The sequence below is a fragment of the Papilio xuthus genome, unplaced genomic scaffold (genome assembly GCF_000836235.2).
Source record: "Papilio xuthus unplaced genomic scaffold, Pxut_1.1 DF827756.1, whole genome shotgun sequence".
Taxonomy (NCBI): Eukaryota; Metazoa; Arthropoda; class Insecta; order Lepidoptera; family Papilionidae; genus Papilio; species Papilio xuthus.
This window is the reverse complement of record NW_013530893.1, coordinates 5,670,715-5,694,461: the sequence shown is the minus strand read 5'-3', so window position 1 is coordinate 5,694,461 and position 23,747 is coordinate 5,670,715. Positions and strand designations below refer to the sequence as shown.

Here is a 23,747-nt window from a genome sequence, read left to right as displayed (position 1 = left end):
CGGACGGAGTCGCGGGCGACAGCTAGTGATTAATAAAAATGTTTACAATTTTAAAATTACATAAACAACTCGGAAAAACACTATTCCTATGGTCGTAGTATGTTTTAACAGACATGTACAGTTTTGTTCACCGTTACTATTAAAAAAAAAGAAAAATTTATGGTCAATAACTCCGACTAATGCTCTAAGAGTACTTTACACTTGCATCTGTGTTTGCATGACTTACTAATTGCACTATGGTTTATTCAACCGTGTTTTATGTTCGTATGTATGTATGTACATTTATGAAGGCCTAGAGCCTAAACGACTGAACCGATTCAGACTAGTGAGATGTCATTTGATTTTATTATCAGAGTGTCATCTTATTAATATATTAAACGCGAATGTTTAGATCAGTCTTTCCCAAAGTGTGCGATAACGCCCCCTTTTGGGCGCTACAGGTTTTAAGTTGCGGGTCATAGTAAAAGTTTCGTTTAGAATTCTCCGTTAATATACATATATAGGTCACAATAATTAATTAATTTAATTTGAAGTTATAATGGTTTTTAAATACGCGAAAATATGGTAGCGCTAAAAAAATATTTATTCTCAAAGTTGGCAGTAGACAAAATAAGTTTAGGAACCACTGGTTTAGATGGACTGTATGGATGGATTTTTGTTTGAATGCCATGAAATTTGACTACTAATTGTTTCTTTTAATTCCGCGCGGGAGTCGCGGGCGGCAGCTAGTGACAAATATTATTCTCAGTTCGTTAACAACAAAACAATGGTTATTTGCAAAAATTGGTTAAACAACAAACCTCTTTACAACTATTTTACAGTAATAATGAACAATATTTAAAACGACCAGTGTGTAACACCCTTAATAATCTTTGATGCGTTTCAATGAACTAAGAATGCATATGTCGATTGCTCCAACGTGAACTATCGTAAGTCACAATTTTGCGGTTTACCGTGGCTTTGTGAGATCAAAATCTCTTTATAAAACACTAGCTGTCGCCCGCGACTCCATCCGCGTGGATATATAAAAATCTTAATTAGTGTAGCCGGTGGGTGTAGCCGATGGCTGCATCCATCCATCCACATCACATCCATTTGCATTTATAATTTTAGTAAGTTGAATAAAAAGCAACTCTTCAAGGCATAAATTCGAAAAAAAAAAATTGAATTAATAGTATCCTATGTCCGTCTCCTGGCTCTAAGCTACCTCCTCACCAATTTTCAGCCATATCGGTAAATCCGTTCTTGAGTTATAAATAGTGTAACTAACACGACTTTCTTTTTATATACATATAAGATATCGTCATGTCTGTCATCTTTGACCAAACATAGATAAAATATGTTTTAAACGGGGATTTTGGTCTCAGAAACCCACCGTTACACCTTGTTTTACGAATTATTAAATACTATAATAATAAATATCAAAGTAACTTTAAAAATAACTGAATTTGTTTGACTATTGAATGTTTATGTTTGCGTCGCAATTAATCTAATAATTTGTGTTTTAAACGTATGTTAGTTTACGTAGGAGCCTACGATGTAGAATTTACTATAACACTATGCTATGATCCAGATCTTAGTATAGATAAAGACGCGGCTATGGATAGAATATCATTCAGTGTGAACGGTAGACAATACTCTGGTAAGTAATATACGCTTTTTACTTATTGTTTTCAAGCTAAACTATGTTGCATTTGTTTAAAAATTAACTGTCGTAGGCGTGATAATAAAAAAGACTTTATAAGTAGTCTATGTGTTCTTCCAGACTGTGTTTCATACATATCTATGCCATCTTTATATATATATAATTCTTCTGTGAGTGTGTATGTCACTGAACTTCTCTCAAACGACTGCACCGATTTTGATGAAATTTTTTGTGTGTGTTCAAAGGGATCTGGGAATTGTTAAGATTAACAATTTTCATCAAATATTAACTTCATATTAATTTATTTAAATTAAAGACGTGTAGACAGGACAACGTCTGTCTGGTCCGCTAGTATTTCATTAGGATCCGTTAAGCCGCTCTGGAGATACCTTCTACAAACATCCCTCCATCTAAACCTTTACATTTGTAATATTAGTAAGATAGCTTTATTAAAAAAAAAACAATTTAAATGTTGGTTTTTCCTTATCAGCAACCCATATCATTATACGAATGGGTAATTTAAAACAAAAAGAGTTGGTTTTATTTAGTATTTTCCCCTATAGTTATCGATCTGGATATACACCAGTATCGGCTTATCGTTGAACTTTAGGACACGCTGTATATATATTGTGTATTACACAGCGTGTCCCACTTATCAAATGTCGTATCAAAGTCATCTACAGGAACCAGTTATAAAATAAAACTAACTTCAATATTTACTCCAGTGGGTGCTGAAGTAGACTCTGACGTCTCTCTCAACGATTACCTACGCAATGTACTCAATCTTCGCGGTACGAAGTACATGTGTTAAGAGGGTGGTTGCGGAGCATGCATTGTCGCGGTTACCAACATTGACAACTTTGGTAACAAGAGAACGTTCTCTGTTAATTCGGTAAGTACCAACTCTCCGTAGGATAAAGGCAGACTAATATGCTTATATTGCTTGCTTGTTTACCACTTTTTATCAAAAGCAACCATTGATTTATTTAAAAGATTAAATTAACAACAGCAAATTAAAAAGTTTCAAATGCGTTGGCTACATTTAATAGAGACAGGGGGAGACGTACATAAAGAGTTTACTTCCTCTTCTCAAACGTCCCCTTGTCCATTAAATTGTCTTCCTCTTTCCATAAGAAAATTGTGGGAAGAGAAATAGAACTAAAATTAGGCCTCTGGAACGCACACTAATCAGACAAACCGTAGAATTACTTCAACTTCACGGCTGTCTTCTGTGGTTAAGCTATACTACGTACTGTACTCAATAAAAATGTTGATATTTAGTGCTTAGTATCAATAACATCGTGTGAGGGATGGGAGATAACAACAGTGGAAGGTGTTGGTGGTAGGGGGCGTTACCATCGCGTACAGAAGACGTTGGCGGAGTACAATGGCAGTCAGTGCGGGTACTGCAGTCCAGGATGGGTTATGAGTATGTACAGGTATTGTTATCGTTCCCAGCTGACACTCTCTATAGTATACTTACTATACTCTTTGCTTGTATGACACTGGAAGCACATGGGCGGCTTTGTCGCAATTATTAAAAAAACAATCTACGCGACTTTTCGTTAGGAGTTAAAACTAAACTTAATTAGTAGCCAGTGTTCTTCCAGATCATCATCATCATCATCACTATACGTCCCCACTCGGAGCCTACCCTAAGTTAAGGGTGACTAGGCCATAGTCGACCACGCTGGCCAAGTGCGGGTTGGTTGACTTCACACATATCTATGAATTTCTTCTCAGATATGTGCAGGTTGCATCACGATGTTTTCCTTCACCGTAAGAATGTCGGATAAATGTACATATGTAAATCGGAAATCGAAAAACACATTGGTACATGGCGGGATTCGAACCCAGGACCTGCAGATTGCAAGTCAAGTGCTTGACCACTGAGCCACCGACGCTCCTTGCTTCCAGATATTCTACATATTTTCCGCGAGATATGTACTGTACTAAAATACCTACAAACAAACATCCATACTTATATAATTTCTTATTTATTAAAACGCCAATAGCTTAATGGTTAAGGGTATGGATTTACTATCAGGTGGTTGAAATTTCGAGTCCTGCCATTCGACTATTGTCGTAAACCATATCCTTGCACAAGCCTACAGCTTAGATGGTATGGTACAAGAAATATTAGTAAATTAAAAATATTTAAAAAAAAAAACGTAATTCCCCAGATTGACTGAGCATTACTAACGAGAAAAAGTATTTTAATTTTAACTGTTATGTAATTAATTAAGTTCTTTTATTACAGTTTACTAGAATCAAAGAATTATAATCTGTGCAAAGACGAGATAGAGAAATCATTGGGTGGTAACACATGTCGATGTACTGGATATCGACCTATACTTGATGCTTTCAAGAGTTTTGCCAAAGATATACCTGACATTGAAGACTTAAGTCTTTGTGAAAGCAAAGCTTGTAGCAGTAAATGCGATGATTGGTGTTTTATAGAAGAGAAAATTAATGATAAAATGAAGCAGATTAATTTAAAAGATGGTCGTGTTTGGTACAAAGTATGTAAACTTGAAGATGTTTTTAAAGTTTTTAAAACTGAAGGGACTAATTCTTATATGTTAATCAACGGTAATACAGGAAAAGGTAAGGAGATTGGTAATTTACTTGTCCATAAACTAATAAATACAATAAAGCAGACTGTTGTTGTCTTTATTGATTCTCAAAATTTTACAATCAAGACTTACTTTAGGATCCTGCATCCTCTGGTCTGGTCTGGTAGCTGAGACCTTTATTATACGAGGTAGTGCCTTTTCTTAAACTAGGTTTTAAAAATGTTCTAATTTATGCGGCACTAGCTGTCGTCAGCGACTGCGTCCGCGCGAAATTAAAAAAAAACACAAGTAGCCTATGTGTTCCAGACTACGTTCTACATGTGTGCCAAATGTCATTAAAATCTGTTTAGCCGTTTCGGAGATACCTTCAAACAAACATCCATCCATGCAATTCACATTTATAATATTAGTAAGACGTGCGTGTGTTTGTGTAAGCGTACTTTTAGGTTCCATGAGGTCAATATAAGATTGACATCCTTATAAACTCATATACATAAAAACATACGTATGAAAAATATGATTCAATTATTATTTGATAACAAATAGTGATGAAACATAATTTTGCAAAAATTTAATTGTAAAGTCATTGTTAGAAATTGAAGTAACAAATAAAATGATTTTATTCGTTACAGGTGTATTTCCGATATTAAAACATCCAAAAATATTGATAGATATAAGTTCTATTGACCAATTGAAAACTTATTACATAGACCAAAATTTAGTAATCGGTGCTGGAATGACAATAACAGATGTGATGGATCTCTTCAAAGAAATATCAGAGAAGAAAGAAGAATTTAAATATTTAAATAAAATGTATGAACATTTAGAATTAGTTGCTCATGTGCCAGTAAGAAATGTAAGTGGCTCCATCTATTGAATATTTAACTAACCTATTTTTTTTTAAACTAGCAACTTTGTCAGTGTAGAAAAAAATAAGCCTAAAATGCCTGCCAGCATCGTTTAAATCTGCACATTCGTGAGTTTAACAGAAACAAACAAGAACTAGCGGACAGACAAACAATAATTTCAAAAATTGATTTTAGATGATACCGCAAATATATTTATTATGTTCGCGTAATATATTTTACGATATTACGTTTTTTTATCTTCAAAAAATTGCATTTGTTTTTAAATTTTTCAGATTGGAACTGTTGGTGGTAATTTAATGCTAAAGCATAGAAATCCAGTGTTCGCTTCAGATATTTTTCTACTATTTGAAGTAGTCAGTGCAACAGTTACTATAAGTAAGTAATTCAACTAAACACTACTTGAATATATTAAAAATGATGAAATAAGATCAACTATAATCTTATATATAAAATTCTCGTGTCACAATTTTCGTTCCCATACTCCTCTGAAACGGCTTGACCGATTCTCATGAAATTTTGTGAACGTATTGAGTAGGTCTGAGAATCGGCCAACATTTATTTTTTATCCCGCGCGGACGGAGTCACGGGCGATAGCTAGTTAATAATAAAATCTTACTTCTCTTATTAATATCTTACCAATATTATAAATGCGAATTTTTGGATGGACGGATGTTTGTTTGAAGGTATCTCCAGAAAGGTTAATCGGATCTCGATGAAATTTGGCATACATGTAGAACATAGTCTGGAAGAACATGTAGGCTACTTGTGTTTTTTTTATTTCGCGCAGACGGAGTCGCGGACGACAGCTATTTAAGTTATATTTGATTCAATTTAAGCACGTATTAACTTATTCATTTTATTCTTTATCCATAGGAAATGACAAGCAGATAGTGGAAATGGATCTACAGAATTTTCTAACCATAGACATGCGTGGAAAGACTTTGACAGAAATAAAATTACCGCCATTGTCGTTGAATTATAATTTCGTATCTTTTAAGGTATTTTTACTAAAGATTATTAGAAAAATATTTAAATAATAAAGGTTTTTTCAAACAAAGTGTTTGAGAAAAACCTTCCAAAATCTTATAAATTTAATTATTTTAGGTTATGCCGCGATCACAAAATGCGCCTGCGCAAATCAACGCAGCATTTCTTTACGAATTAGACAGAGACAAAGAGATCGTGCTATCCTCTGCTATAGTAATTGGAGGTTTATCAGATGAATTCGTTCATGCTAAAAATACTGAAGACTTTCTACGAGGAAAGAAATTATTTACAAACGAAACATTGCAATCAGCGCTCAGAGTACTTGAGAAAGAAATCATTGTGAAAGAAATAAAGGGAAATTCAAAAGCAGAATATAGAAAAAAATGTGCTTTGGGATTATTTTATAAGGTAAGGAATGGTAATCTAATTTTGAGCTAATTTTAAATCAAGACTTATTACTCTGAAATTAAAATCTATTTCTGAAATTAGACAAAAAAATAGTCACCCAATGTCTATTTTACTTTATAAAAAAAATTTAAAACCAACTAGACTGACCCAAATTGGCGTCAGAATTGTCTAAGACGAAAGGACTATTATTGAATAAAAAATGATAAAATGACAAATAAGTAAACGGCCGGTTAAAGTCTCAAAAATAGCAAAGCGTCCATTTAATCGATGGAAGAGGGGACGCACCAATAAGGAAATGTTTCCCCTCCTCATGCGTCCACTCTACCGTCAAATGTATCTTCTCATCCTTTCCACAAAAGAAAAATGTAGGAAAGGGGTCTCAAATTATGCCTCTGGCAGGCTGTTCCTGAGACAAAGTGTTTTTTTTAAAGGGATTACTAACACTAATACCAAGAGACAAATTGAAACCAAAATATCGTTCAGGTGCTATGGATTTAAGAAAATCACGTCCTATATCAAAAGGAACTGAAGTATACGACACGAATCCTATTCTTTGGCCGTTGAATGAACCGATGCCGAAGTTGGAATCACTTGTACAATGTTCTGGGGAAGCTTTGTACTGTAACGATGTTGCGACTGAGACAAATGAATTGTTCTGTGCGTTTGTAACTGCTGATGTTTGTGGTGGAGATATTGAAAGTATTGATGCGACTGAAGCTTTGGTAAGTGTAATGTCATGAGAGTTTTTACTAAAGACAGTCCCTTTGTTCTCCTCAAATTAAATTCACACTATGATACTTTAGGTACTTTTAGCTACTCTGAGTGTGGAAGTGGAAGGTGGTTGTTATATAATTACATTTCTATTTTAGCTATCTATCTATACTAAACTGATATATAAACACGGCTAATATACGTGAGTGTTTAGCCGTGTTTATATATCAGTTTAAACAAATTTTTGTATATTTGCTCTTTTATCACGTTCTAAATACGTTTACAGAAATTACCCGGAGTATTATCAATATACACAGCAAAAGACATACCTGGTCAAAATTCCTTTCTGCCAAAAAAAGTCCCAGGAATTCTGATCTCAGAAGAAATCTTATGTGACAAGAAAGTCAAATACTACGATCAACCAATCGGTATTATAGTCGCCGAATCAGAGAAACTAGCAAATCGAGCTACTAAATTAGTTAAAGCAAAATACAAGGATATCAAATCTCAACCTATATTAACAATCGCTGACGCGCTTGCAAGAGAACCTGAACGTGTTTCTTTATTAATGTTCTATCCAGCAAGAGGTAGAGGTTTAAATATAAAGAAAGTAATCAAAGGAAAACAAAGTATTTATTGGCAATATCATTACCACATGGAGACTCAAACTTGCGTAACTAAGTGCACAGAAGATGGTATAGATGTGTATCCAGCAAGTCAATGGCCTAATCAAATACACATTGCTATTTCAGAAATGCTCAAGATAGAACAAAACAGGTAATCACTAGATCATATATGTTCTAAATACAACATAACCACAATCAGCAATTTTATAACAGTTTTGCTAGGACATGGATCATTCTATCCAACCCAGCTCGCGGGAAAATACCAGCTCTTTCAGTCTTGTGTAATTAAGTTTTTTCGAGTATAGAAAAATGGCTATAGAGTGCACCAAAAAACGAATAGTTTATTTGTTCTTCAATCTACTCATCTTTCTTTCCAGGATTAATATCACAATACCTCGTTGTGGAGGTTCTTATGGTGCTAAAATAACTCGAAACGGACTGGTAGCGTGCGCGTGTGCTCTGGTTACACATCTTAGAAGTCGCGCGTGTCGCTTTGTCATGAGTATGGACGCTAATATGAGGGTCATGGGGAAACGGTTGCCGTACTCGTTGGAATATGAGGTGATTGGTACAAAAATCATAACATCATCATCAGCTCACTATAGATCCACAGTGAGAAGCTCGGAGTCTATAGGAATAATTGTAACACTGTGACTTAAACCAGGAATATTAAAACCTAAATGGGTTTATGAAATGATAATCATGTAAAGAATACGCATACAATACACCTCATTCGATAAAATCAGACCAGTTTAGGCTCTAGGCTATCAAGCACCTCACCCATAAAAACACCTCATACTCCTAATAATGCCGAGTATAAATTACTTTTATAAGAAAGAATTATAAAGCATCTTCTTCCACTTTTCACAAATTTTCAGATGGGAGTTGACAAAGCTGGTGAAATACAATACATGGAATATAAGCTTTATGAAGACCATGGTTATATTGTTAGTGATACTGTCACATTGTTTGGTATCGCTGCGATCAAGAATTGCTACAACAACACCAGATGGCAGTACAAATTGTACACCGTCACCACTGATACTGCTTCTAATACTTACGCTAGATCACCAGGTATGCTTATCTATTCGTCATCACCTGGTCTTTATCACAATCTAAGTAGTTTAGGAGTGGCGGTGCCTGGTAAAGCGGGTCACTGATGCTTGATGACCACGACCAGTATGAAAATACTGTAACGACGAAGTAGAAGAAGAAGTAGGTTTCGTTCACCAGATCAATTTATCAATCATTTCAGTCGCCACTTTTTTTTAATGTTTCACGTAAACTATCCATATCTTCCTAGGTCTACTCCTACTGGTGCAGTTACCTTTCCACATTTATATTTAATAGCTGTCGCCCGTCACTCCGTCTGCGTGGAATAAAAAAAACAAAATTAGTATCCTATGTGTCCTTCCAGGCTGTTCTATATGTATGCAAATTTTCATCGAGGTCTATTCGGCTCTTCCGAAGATACCTTCTAACAAACATCTATCCATCTAAACATTCGCATTTAAAATTAGTAGAACACCTTATAATACCATTAATAAGTTACTAGACATATTCTTTTAATATCTGTAGACTAAGTCCAATAAAAGGATTTATTTTATTTAAGGTACATTGGAAACTATAGCTCTAACCGAACACATAATGGAGAGAATATCTTACGAACTAGATTTAGATCCAATACAAGTACGATTGAAGAATCTAAATCCATTACTTACCGATGTTGTAGACATAGTTAAAAATCTTGTCGATGAAAGTGAATATGAAAAACGTAAAGAAGAAATACTGGCATTCAATAAAAATAATCGCTGGAAGAAACGGGGTTTAAGAGTTGCTATGATGAGTTGGCCAGCTGGAACTATCATGGACTATCATATACTTATCACAATCTATCACGGTGATGGTACTATAGTTGTAAAACATGGTGGCATCGAAATAGGTCAAGGTATTAATACGAAAGTCGCTCAAGCGGTGGCATATATATTAAATATATCTATAAACAAAGTGAAAGTCAAATCTTATGACGTAACTTCTAATCCGAATTGTTCGACCACTGGTAGTAGCCGAACAACGCATGCGATATGCTTTGGTGCTATCAAATGCTGTCAAATAATTTTAGATAGATTATCAACGATAAGAGATAAATTAAATAATCCAATTTGGGAAATTCTTATCCAAGCTGCGTTTACCGCTGGTATAAATCTCCAAGCTAGCTATAGAGTGACACCGAATGATGAAGAAATTCACAGATCTGCTGGTGCGGTGGTAACTGAAGTTGAATTGGACATTCTAACAGGAGAACATGAAATTTTGAGAGTAGACATACTAGAGGATGTTGGATTAAGTTTGAATCCAGAAATCGACGTTGGTCAGGTTATACAACTATCTTATTTAAATTGTCTTTTGATTTGATTACTAATAACAGATGTGTTTTGTTTTCTACTAAAGAATAATTTCCAGAAATCAACAGGGATTAAAGAAAATGTATTCGCTCCAAAGCGTTTTCAGAACGAACATCAAAAATATATAGAACTGAGAATAACTTTCGATAAGTCACGTGATTATCGCGCGTCAGTTCCATACGTTTTTGAAGTTCGCTAGGGAATCGCTTTGAAAGCGAATGCCCTTTGTCTAACCCCGCAGAATTCCATGTCACATATCTATAAGTGTCTTCCTTAATTAAGCATTTGTATAAAGTATTTCTGAATTCTGCTAAGCATAGATCACCAAAAAGCCTTTGCATAAAACAGCTTCAAAGGTAGAGGTGGCCAACTTGATTAAACTAGAGATTTACCTTTAGGCCACTCCTGTTCTATGTAATTTAATTATATCTTTACGATAGATTCCAAGAATTCTGAATCACTGTATGCTATTCCAGATAGAAGGAGCGTTTGTAATGGGCATAGGTTATTGGACGTGTGAACAACAAATCTACGATGAGAAAACTGGAGAATTACTCACAACTCGTTCTTGGAATTACCATGTGCCGTTAGCTAAGGATATCCCAATTGATTTTAGAGTTAAGTTACGAAGGAATTCAATAAACCCAGTCGGAACTTTGGGAGCTAGAGGTTCGTTGTATGACTTTAGTAAAATTGATAAATTATGAAGTGACCGATACCCATATGCATCTGCCACAAGCAGATGTATTGCACAGGTCGGTAGATGTATAGAAAGATTGTATTTCCCTTTCCTATTCCTCGTCTCTCCCACCTACTCTACTTCTTCACATCCTGCCTTTGTTAGAAAATCACTAGAATTGGAACACATGCATCAGAATTTCGTCTGATTAGTGTGCTGGAAGACTAAGTTTAGTCTTTTTTCCTGTCCACCCTTTTCTAATAAGGAAACGATGAATGGTACCCATGTACCAGGAGGGGACTCATACGAAGGGGAAATATTCTATTTCTGTGCGTCCTCTCCTCCGGGTGCACTGGGCAAGGGGTCGGACTCTACCATTGTTGTGCTATTCTTCTCTGGAGGGATGTGTATTTTTTTATTACTGTTTGTTTACTTAGATTATGACATTTGCAGCTGTAGGTGAGCCTCCGATATGTCTCGCAGTGAGCGTTGCTTTTGCCTTGCGCGAGGCCATTACTGCATCACGCGTGGACACTGGCTACTCGAAGAATCAGTGGTTTGATGTCGGTGAGTTGATATTTTTATTTTTATTGATAATAAAGAGATTGTGATTTTGTTAGCTTTAGATGAATTTATTTTTTATTTCTTTTTAGTATAAGTTTTAAAAAAATATAAATTTTTCTTTTGTATTTTTAGATGGACCGTACACATTGGAAACGAATGTTTTGAAATCAGATGTACGCCTAGACGAATTCCTTTTCTACTGATCGTTTACTTTCTTTAAAAATAAAGATGTTTAAAAATGTATTTTTGTTTTTTTTTTTTAATTTCCATTTTATATTAAAGCTATAACTTTTAGAAGCCTAACACGCAATTTCCCAACATTTATAAAGTGCTCAATTTATCGTGTTATACCGGGGGAAGTGCCTATAGTTAATTTAATTAAATATTGTTGGCTTTAACCTGTGGCAGATTGCCAACAGAGCAGCTGCCTTGTGCGGTACAATATTAAAACACGTGCTCTCTTTGTTATGGAGTATGGCCAGGAGATGAGCTCGATAAAACTCTGTTATTTTAAATCATAATGGGATTTTAATATTTTATTATACTAAAAAAACGAGCCAAAATGAAGCACCAATAGTCTAATGCATCTATATAAATGGACAAGCAATTGCTTGGAAATTACAGAGTTGTTTTCGTTGCGATTTAACCGCGCCTGTTGAGTTAATTCTATCTATTATTAGTTCGAATCTACATCACCGTTACAAACTGCTACTAAACTAAACAAGCACCAGAATGGGGAAAATGAAATAGGCACAAAAAACTACGTCTCATAGCCACTCCATATGTCTGTGGTCTATGCCTAATGTCTATGGGAAGACCGTTGACATGGCAGTGGGTTCGAATTGTGGCATTCAACTGTTGTAGATTATATGTATGATATACCAATGTATCACATTCTTAGAGCTTAGTATGAACAAATAGTAGAAGTTTAACTGTTTCTACGACACTTTTGTAACCGTTAGAAACCATAGAATAATGGAAACGCGCAGAAATGTTGTGACGGGATTGCACTTCTTATCCAAACTTTTCTTTCAAGGCTTGTTCAACCTTTTTCACAAATTGTACGTTTATTTTTATATTTTGTGGTCTGTGGGGCGTGGACTTGGTGATCCATCACATAGGGTTACCCTAGTTTGGACACCAGTCCCCTGCCAATAGGGGAATAATGGAAGTTATTTTATATACTCGCGAAGTCAAATAAGTTTGAACAGGCTGATCGCATCCTCTAGTTATATATAAACAAAATTATTAACAACATGGTCTTTTGTCTACTTCTAATAAAACAAAAAATGTGTTGTTTTTTCTAATAACCTTTTTTTTTAAAACGGGACTAGATTAGTTGATTAAATTACATGTAAATTAGTGAAGATTTCATAATTAATATTTAAAGGGATACGTTCCATTTATGTGAAGGTTAACAATCATTATAAATGCGTTGATTGGAAACAAAAAAAAATCCTAATTCATAACGAATTATGCATAACGGAAATGAGTTTCCTTTAGGTAATTTTCTAAATTAATTTAATAACAACTACGAAATACAAGTGTTCGAATTCGACTTTCACATTTTTATGTAATACTGTCGCGACTGTGTTCGCGAGGAATTATGATAAAATTTTATTAGTTACCTATGTGTTCTTCCAGACTATGTTCTACATCTATGTAAAATTTTAGCGAGATCCATACACCCGTTATGGAGATACCTTCAAACAAACATCCATCCATCCATCCAAATATTCGTATTTATAATATTAGTAAGGTTAATAATTAGTAAGAATTCAGATAGAAAAAATCATGTAGGTTACGAGATATGAAATCATCATTTAATAAAATGTAATCATCATCAGCTCACTATACGTCCCCACCGAGAGGCTCGGAGCCTACCCTAAGTTAAGGGTGTTTAGGCCATAGTCAACCACGCTGACCAAGTGTCTGTTGACTTCACACATATCTTGAATTTCTTATATGTGCAGCATCACGATGTTTTCCTTCACCGTAAGAACGTCGGATAAATGTACATATGTAAATCGGAAATTGAAAAACACATTGTGTACATGGCGGGATTCGAACCCAGGACCTGGAGATTGCAAGTCAAGTGACCACTGAGCCACCGACGCTCACAGATGTTATAATAAAGAAAATTTACTTACGTGCAAAAATATTTTGTTCCAAGAGAATTGAATGAGGTGATATATTTTGGCACAAATGTTTTTGCAGTGAAAACCCAAGGAATATAATAACAATAAACAATTTTAATCTTACTAATATTATAAATGCTAATGTTTAGATAAGGGGATGTTTGTTTGAAGGTATCTCCAGAACGGCTGAACGGATCTCGATGAAATTTGGCACACATATATAACATCTAGAACAACACATAGGCTACTAATTAAATATTTTTTAATTCAGCGCAGACGGAGTCGCGGGCGACCGCTAGTATGAAAATAAAACAAGCATTTCTTTCATAATGATGTACATTAGTTTTAAAAAATGAGCTTAATAATTCGGCGTTGAAATGGCGTGCATTTAACAACGAAGCATTTGCCTGAGAAATTGTGATGTTTTTTAAAGACGCTTCTTGTAATGAAAGAAAATGTTTTTCTTAAGTAAATGTAGCTCGTCCTTTAAATTACAATCTTACTAGCTATCACCTGCGACTCCGTTCGGGTTAATAAAAAAAAAAACTTAGAAGCTTATGTATTTTTAAAGGTTATGTTAATAAAGCGATAAAAATGCTAGAATTCTGGAGATACCTTCTAACAGATCCATCCGTATATACATCTAAACATTCGCATTTATAATATTAGTTTTTTTTTTTATATCTTAAGGTGGCAAACGATCGAGCTGCCACCTACAATCGCTGAAATAGCGAAGTGACCGTTACCCATAGACATACGCAATTGCATATGCGTTGCCTACCTTTAATCGACGGTTGAGAGGATGCACAGAAAGAAAATATTTTCCCTTCCCATGCATCCTCTCATCCTGAAAGTCCACTTCCACTTTCCATCCTTTCTTTATAAGAAAAAGAGTGGAAAGGGAAAAAGGGTTAAATTAGGCCTCCGGGACGAGTATGAGTAAGATTTAAGAAAATTGTAAGTATTCAGAATAAGCCTTACTATTTGATGATATTTCTTGTGAAATGGTTTAAATGCACGAAGGCTTCAATAACGTTTACTTTTACTAAAGACAAGTACGTCTTTCTTTAAATCCCTTAATACTCCAATTACGACAGACAGAAGCGAATTATTCCATTTGTATCAAACTTGTTGTTGCCCGTTTCTCCGTTCGCGTGAAATTAAAATAAAATCTTAATTAGTATGTGTTCTTCAGCGTTATCCATGTAGCCGTTCTGGAGATACCTTCTAACAAACATACATTTAAACATTCGCATTTATAATATCTATATATATTTAAAAGAAAGTCGTGTTAGTTACACTATTTATAACTAAAGAACGGCTTTAGCAATATGGCTGAAAATTGATGAGGAGGTAGCTTAGAGCCAGGAGACGGACATAGGATACTATTTATTCATTTTTTTCGAATTTACGCCTTGAAGAGCTGCTTTTTATTTAACTTACTAATATTAAAAATGCGAATGTTTAGATGGATGTGATGTTAATGGATGGATGGGTGGGCTACACTAATTAAGTTTTTTATATATCCACGCGGACGGAGTCGCGGGCGACAGCTAGTTAGTAAGGTAAAGAAGCATTTGACCAAAGCATTATGTATTAAGTAAAAAGTTTAAATCAGAATATATTGTCAGAAAAATAAACACGAGTTATACATAGACGTAAAAAATAAAATTAACAAATAATTCACAAAATTCTTTAAATTAATATAAAAAAGCAGGCAAGATTGAAGGCAAGAGACGCGCTGGACGTAGGAAAAAATCGTGGCTACGTAATATTAGGGAGTGGACGGGGATTGGGTCAGCAGAGGAACTGTTTCGCCTTGCGCTTGACTGAACCAAATATTCCAAGTTAGCGGCCAACCTTCAACACTGAAGAGGCACTAGAAGAAGAAGAAAAATAATCAAAACATTTTTTTACATTCTTATGCTGACCGTACCGTAAACATGTAAATTCGATTTGAATTTATGATAATTGTTTCCAGTACTAAAGTTAAAGGGTGTTCTGTCAAAAGGGTGGATTGTGTACATAGTTAAACGTTACAAGGGTTGACTGAAGGAATGTACTAACGCAGTGGTTCCCAAACTTATTTTGTCTACTGCCCACTTTGAGAATAAATTTTTTTAGCACTCCCCCCATATTTTCACATATTTAAAAACCACCTTAACTTGAAATTATATTAATTAATTATTGTGACCTTTATATGTATATTAATGGAGAATTCTAAACGAAACTTTTACTATAACCCGCAACTTGAAACCTGTAGCGCCCACAAGGACGCGTTATCCCCCACTTTGGGAAAGACTGTACTAACGGAATAAGATTTATTGTTAGGATACGTATTATGTGAACTATTCGACAAATTAGCGAATACATTCATTTGAAACAATGTTTTAAAGTACACTCAAGACCAAAAAAAGTAAGGAATAAAAATTAAAAATTACATTAACTCATTCGTAAAAAATGTAAAGACTATAAAATAGCTTAACCAAATTCAACCAAAGTACACGTAATACCTTTCGAATAAAATAAATGAAAATCGGACAACTACAGGCGGAGTTATCGACGAACAAAAACATACAGACGAATTGACAACCTCCTCTTTTTTGAAGTCTGTTAAAAATCATTGTACCTTACATTACGTAAAATTTTAATTCACCGCGATGTTCTAATTATAGTAAAGACGTATGGATGTTTGTTAGAGAGTATCTCAAAACGGTTGCTCGGATCTCACTGAAATTTGGTATAGATGTAGAACATAACCTGCAAAATACATAGGCTATTAAGTTATTATTTATTTATTTTTAATATATTAATCCGTATAATATATTAATCGTTTGCACCCGTCTCCTATAGGAGCAACGAATCGCCTAAAGTCATTTGGTCCGACGGCCTTGGACATCCGCAACGCTAGAGGAACCACAGATGCGTTGCCGGTCTTTAATTTCGCGCAAATGGATTCGCGGGCGACAGCTAGATTGTAACATAAATAAGGAGAAAAGTAAAACATGTGTAATTAACAATTTTTTTTAAATCGGTTAAAAAAGTCAATTTTAAAACAATCTAAACTTCACTATTGGTTCTTGTTATTGGGGACAAAGTAAAAAGGGATATTTTTAAATAACCGTCACTCGGGTAACGAATAAAAACGTATCCAGAGCACTCCGTCAGTCGCGGCTCTGCGCTTGACAGATAAAAGATTTTTACAATAAAAACTGTTCCAATTTACACTCGCCAATACAGTTTTGTTTATTTAAACCCTGTTTCTGAAATGCTTTTCAAACTTTCAAACTAACAGTTATGTTAATTCAATTATTTTAAGTAAATATTTCAACGAAAATACTGAGAAGAAATTCATTGCGCGATCGTATCGTTGAATTTCTTCTCAGATATGTGCAGGTTGCGTCATGCTTTCCTTCACCGTAAGAACTTCAAACAAATGTACAAATGGAAAAACACAGTGGTACATGGGATTCCAACTTAGGACATGGGGATTACATGTCATATGCTTAACCACTGAGCCGCCGACGCCACTTTTTAATACATCAGTGGTGTGTCTCTGTAAAAAAAATTAATAAAAGTATTCCATTTTGTGGATGAGAAAGTGTTACATTCATTACGTAACTTAATCGATCAATTAAGTTTAGTCGTGTGGTGTTAGTCACTTTCTTATTGCAGTCCATCCATCTTCTACACAAGAATGTCGGCCATTACAAATGTCTGTGAAAAAAACAATATATTTAAAGGTTTTATAACAAAAACACTGCTCCTATCAATTTATTTACAAAGAGATGAAGTTAAATTACTGACATCATCATCATCAGTTACATGTCCCCACTGAGGGGCTCGGAGCCTACCCTAAGTTGAGGTTGACTAGGCCTTAGTCAACCACGCTGGCTCAGTGCGGGTTGGTTGACTTCACACATATCTATGAATTTCACAGATATGTGCAGCATCACGATGTTTTCCTTCACCGTAAGACCGTTGAATAAATGTACATATGTCAATCGGAAATCGAAAAACATATTGGTACATGGCGGGATTCGAACCCCGGACCTGCAGATTCCAAGTCAAGGGTTGAAACCCTTGAGCCACCGACGCTATTAACTAACATCAACTCACTATAAATCTTCAGTGAGTGGTTCGGAGTCTATCATAGGGGTGACTAGGCCATAGTCAACGCTGGCGGAGTAAGGGTTGACTTCACATATATCTTTGAATTTCTCAGACATGTGCAGGTTACATCACGTAGTTTTCCTCCACCGTAACGTCGGATTAATGTAAGTATATGTCGGGATTCGAACCAAGTACCTGAAGATTAAAAATCTAGTTTTAAATACTAGAAATATTAGACTTTAGTATGAGAAGTTATAAACGCGTGGTTAAGTCAAACATTGACGTATGAAGGATTTACGTAACAGCCATTTTTAAATAGCCAATTAAAATTCGATTACGCAACAAATCCAATCTGCGTAAAATTGGAATCGTGGCACGAGAACATAAATACGCTAACTGATTTCTCAAGAGAATAAGCACAAATTAAAATTGTCAATTTTTGTTACGTCATAATTGAATAAATAAAAACTTAGACTTGTAATAAAAAGTTTAGTAACGATTAAAAAAAAACCAAACTGGCATATAGCGATGTAAATATTCGAAACCTGGCGATTTTAGTAGATGACTGAAGCCTTCATACTATCATACTTTCGTACTTATTAATTGTTTTTATCTTCTTTTAGACGCTTTCTGACATTGACAATAATAAAATTGTACCTTTCATCATCAGCTGACTATACGTCCTTACCGAGGATTCGGTGCCTACCGTAAGTTAGGGGTGATTGTACCTATTGAACATTAATTAACTCACATTTTTAAAAAGCCTATCTTAATTCTCAGATCCAAATCCACGAATATATTTCGTAGTTCATAATATGAATTTTTGAAGTAATCGATAATAGCCAAATTGTTAGGTCGACCACCTCTAAAAGTAGACCTTGGAATGTTTAAAATGAGATTAGTAAATAGAAATTTGGACTAACATTTTAAAAGCACAAAAAATAAAACTCTGTACTCCTTTCACAAGGAAATTGCATCAACAGATTAAAACAGTTGAAGTGAATAACTATTTAAAAAACCTTAACTAAATCGTGTTCGTATTTTGAATATTATTCGGTTACTAGCATATATTAAAATTATCGTGTCATCTTTGTAAAATAGCTTGAAGAATTTAAGTTCTTAAGTTCAACAAAAGTTGAAGAATGCGGTTAAAACTTTTGTCGAATATAATAGACGACGAAACTTCCAAGTGTCATAAAGAAATAACTTAAGTTGGTACAAAATTGCTTAACACTTCTGAATGGCGTTCACTTGAAGAACTTGTAGGAATTTATAATTAAAAGCCTTTTCTTATGAGTGCTATTTTTGAAGACGATTTATCAAGTAAGATTTTAAATGTAAATCTGTATTTAAGATATATTTATAGCAAACTAGCTGTGGCACGCGACTCCATCTTTAAAAAAAGCATAATTAGTAGCCTATGTGTTTTTCCAGACTGTGTTCTAATTGTATACCAAATTTCCTCAAGATCCATTCAGCGATCCATTCTAGAGATACCTTCACCAAACATCCATCTATCTATATATATTAGTAAGATAGACCAAATTCACGACTCTTAAACATTTCGTTGTATAAAATTTATTTATTTATTTATTTTAATTGGTACACAAAACAGCTTAACACTATTTACATATTCAAAAATAAATGAAGTAATATTAAGGATCTAGGTTATAAGCCAAAGTAAATGTACACAACATGATTATACAAATGTAAAGAGAACGAAAAGAGCAGATTAAACACTTAAAAATTAATTATGTATACTTAAATTTAAACTGTTACAACTATGGGGATTAATAAAAAACACGAAAATGAAGGGATGAGGAAAACTAGACATCGTTACTGCAGTATTTTCCTCGTAATTCCTCGTATTATTTAAAAAAATAAGTAAATGTTTCTGCTTATCCACAATACAAATTTAAAGTGAGTTGTTTTCTTTATTGAGTTTAAACAGTATCAAGATACATAGAGCTGGGACGGGATTATCCACAAGGCGATAGCCTACGGCAAACCTAATGTTTATCTGAGCTTGCGACTTGGAGTTTATTCTTAAAAACAGAAAGAGTAAGTTAAATCAAATCTGTGTTTTTAATTTAGTAGTTTTTTTTCTTTCGAATGTGTAAAGATAAGATGCTTTTATGGTTTGCCATTTATTTCTAAACTATCATAAAAATAAAAGATTTATATTAGTGACATATAAACTCAAAAACTACGTGACGTATTAACTCAAAAACTACGCTGATTGCAAAAATCTTTTACTACACTTATATTATCCCTGAGTTAAGTAGAGTACTTAAAACTTTCAAAATAATACATTTACTTCCTTATTTAGAATCATTAAGGCACTAAAAAGGTTTTTATAGCTTATTTTAAAAAATCTACTCTACTACAGTAATAATAATACCATATTAAAAGGATGTTTTAAACTTGATTTTAACATCCGATCCGTTGTTCCTTTGTTTCTTAGAAGCACCGTTAGATAAACACAAAAGCCGCCGATCACGGAAGAAGCCAACTAAATGTCGTCTTGTATAATTTAACGACGGTTTAAATAATTCGTGGAAATACCGCCCCGCTCACTAACTCCATCCTAATTCAGCAATTGAGATAAATTTCATGTAATTCAAGAGACACATTTTGCCACAAATGTAGAGTTTGTAGAGATTGTTTTTTTTTGATGGAATGATTTATTTTGTATCTCTGAAATAAAAGCCTCAAGAATTATCTTTATTGGAAGTCGAAATATAGACAGAGAGAAGGTTAAGATCAAGAAGCGTAAGCTAGTATCTAAGCGTCTATAGCCTAATGGTTAAGGGTACGGATTTCCGATCACGAGGTCGGGGGTTCGAATCCCGCCATTCGACTGTTGTCGTAAACCATATCCTAGCACAAGCATAGAGCTTATTTGGAATGGTAAAAGAAATATTAGTAAATTTACAAAAAAATCTGCTAATATTAAAAAAAAAAAGAAAATTTATTTAACCCTTTTAAACTTCAAGTAATAAAAAAATTCAAATTTCTTTTCAAAATTGATTCTAGGTTGTTATTGATATTTTAAATAAATGTGTAAAATTTTCATAATCTCTCTTCTTATATAAAAATAATATATTTTCGATATTATAAGATATATTTTGCCTTTAATACGTCTATTGAATTTTCATATCTCGTAGCTTAGATGGCTACGCTGTGACGTTATTAATTTATCTTAGCAAAGGAAGCTCTACGAAGTGCTACGAACTGCTACAAACGTTAGTGTAAGCCGATTACATGTCAAAAAGATAATTTAATTTGATATGAGTAAATTAAATGAGCGTCAGTGGCTCAGTGGTTTACCCCTTGATCTGTGTTCAGGTCCTGGGTTCGAATCCCGCCATGTACCAATGTACATTTATCTGACGTTCTTACGGTGACGGAAAACATTGTGCAACATGCACATATCTGGGAAGAATTTCAAAGACATGTGTGAAGTCAACCCGCACTGGGCCAGCGTGGTTGACTATGTTTTAGTCACTTCTAACTAAGGATAGGCTTCGAGATTCTCAGTCGAGGGTACGTATAGTAAGCCGATGATGATGAAATTAAAAATAATACATTTTTTAAATAATAAACGTCCTCCAATTTATATGTGAAATTAAAGTCGTATGTAACATTGTTTATGTTCAATTAGAATTTTAAATGAGGGGCTTAATACAATTACCAATAACTAGCTAAAAGGACATAACCCGACTACTGAAATAGGTTATTTAGCGCTTGATTGTATAGTGCGGTCACAACGCGCCTTGTGGAGAGGCCATTCACCCCTTCTTTAGCATATAGGTAGTCAGGGTTATAAAATGGAATCGTAGTATACATTTTAAGCATTTTTTATAATCTATTTATTTATTTGCGTTAGAGAGGTAAAGTTTGTTGAAAAAATGTTTATATACTTGTCAAAAAGCTTCTTACTTAATCAATCTTTCTATCTTACTATAATTTATACTCATACTAGCTGTCGCCCACGGCTACGTGCGCTCGGAATTAAAACAAAACATTTATGCCAAATTTCATTGAGATCCGTTCATCCATCCAAACATTCGCATTTATAATATTAGTAAGATTATAATAATGAATTAGAAGTTAAGTTGCGGGCACAATCTAATCTTACTAATATTATAAGTGCGAAAGTTTAGATGTATGGATGGATCTTTGTTAAAAGGTATCTCCATAACGGTTGCATGGATCTCGCTGAAGTGCGGTCGAGGTCGTGGGCTAGAGCTAGTAAATAATAAAAGCACTAAGTGTTTAGTATACCGCTTGTGTAAACGTTCACGTAATGAGAACACAGACTAAGTTGTTTGTCAGAGGTCGCTGCACGACTACTTATTCACTTTTAACTTAACATTAACTTGAGATTCTCGACCTGAATAAATATTAATATAGCTTATATGAACACGAACACTTGTTTTTTAAATTAATAAAAAGTTAACTTAAATTATACATAGGTTTAAAAAATGCTTTTCACCGATTTTGATCTATCAAGAACCGCTGGCAAAGTACAGTTTTTGATCAGAAATTATTTTTGTAAAGTTTTTAAAACTCTGAAATTAAAAGTAAATAGAACTTTAATCATCATCAGCTCACTATACGTCCCCGCAGAGGGGCTCGGAGCCTATTCTAAGTTAGGGTGACTAGGCCATAGTCAACCACGCTGGCCAAGTGCGGGTTGGTTGACTTCACACATATCTTTGAATTTCTTCTCAGATATGTGCAGGTTGCATCTAGATGTTTTCCTTCACCGTAAGATCGTCGGATAAATGTACATAAGTAAATCGAAAATCGAAAAACACATTGGTACATGGCGGGATTCGAACCCAGGACCTGCAGATTGCAAGTCAAATGGTTGACTCCTGAGCCATTGGCGCTCTTAACTTTAATATATTATGTATAAATATTTTATTTTTAATTAATTATTTAGTTATGGCGTTAGAATGGACACGTGTAAATGAACATTTGCAAGGTACATAATAGTTTCCACTGTACCTATGTTTGTCATCAAATCTAGCAAATTAAAAATCCACAGCCCGATTACTGATTGATCTCCTGTAGATAGAACTGGAAGGTGGTCATAGGAATTTCGCAATAAAACCATACAACCTAATCATGTTTGAGCCCGTTCGAACTCATTCATTTGGGCTCATCTTGACCAATAGTTTGTCTTTTAATTTCCAGTGCTTTTTAAACAAGATAATAAAAACTTATTATGGAAATAATTGTTCTTTTTACGGTTCCGTACCTCAAAATGAAGAAAACGGAACCCTTATAGGATCACTTTGTTGTCCGTCCGTCTGTCTGTCGAGTTCCTTTTTCTAAGGAACGCGTGCACGTAGCTGGAATTTATTTTTTATTTGAAAGATCTGATCTCAATTTATATGGTTACTCTACTATTTTCTTAACATAAGTAAAACTAAGTTATAACTGATCGTTATTCGCAATACGATGTATTTCCTTTACCAATATTTCAGGAAAATAATTATTTGGCTAGTAGGAGGTGAGCGTACACAAATAAATCTTTCTGCAACTTCTCTCGTAATGGATTTTCATCGAAAATATTGACCAAACAATTTTCCTTCATAATTCATTTTCTTTATAAACATTAGCTCACTGGTTCTACAATAAAGACGGAAATAACAAAAGATTTCTTGAAAGGTTAGCTATGGCCCGTGACTCCGTGCGCGCGGACTAAAAAAAATACTTAGTAGCCTATGTTCTACATCTATACTAAAAATCTGTGAGATCCTTGCAGCCGTTCTGGTGATACTCACCAACAAATATCCATCCATCTTAACATTCGCATTTAATAATATTAGTATGATTAACTAGCTGAGTTCTAAGTTTTTCCTTACCTAAGATAATCTTTTATATATATGAATAAATATATTTATATAGACTAACCTTGGGGTTCTGACAACAAAATGTATATATAAAATATATCGTCCCTGTCTTTTATATTTGACCAAATAGAAACAACATGTTTTAAAAGGAGATTTTGG

The 23,747-nt window shown here is 34.2% G+C and overlaps 1 protein-coding gene across 1 annotated transcript; it reads left to right on the top strand.

Moving 5' to 3' along the window:
* The first annotated feature begins 1,599 nt into the window (after positions 1 to 1,599).
* Positions 1,600 to 11,673, top strand: LOC106116115 (indole-3-acetaldehyde oxidase). Its single transcript, XM_082930797.1, is given in 16 exon segments — positions 1,600 to 1,642; positions 2,371 to 2,537; positions 2,927 to 3,084; positions 3,906 to 4,252; positions 4,854 to 5,077; positions 5,363 to 5,465; positions 5,964 to 6,088; positions 6,195 to 6,485; positions 6,917 to 7,207; positions 7,483 to 7,973; positions 8,200 to 8,383; positions 8,701 to 8,896; positions 9,435 to 10,198; positions 10,704 to 10,896; positions 11,360 to 11,473; positions 11,603 to 11,673. Coding segments are annotated over 16 exon segments (3,762 nt in total).
* The last annotated feature ends 12,074 nt before the right edge of the window (positions 11,674 to 23,747 follow it).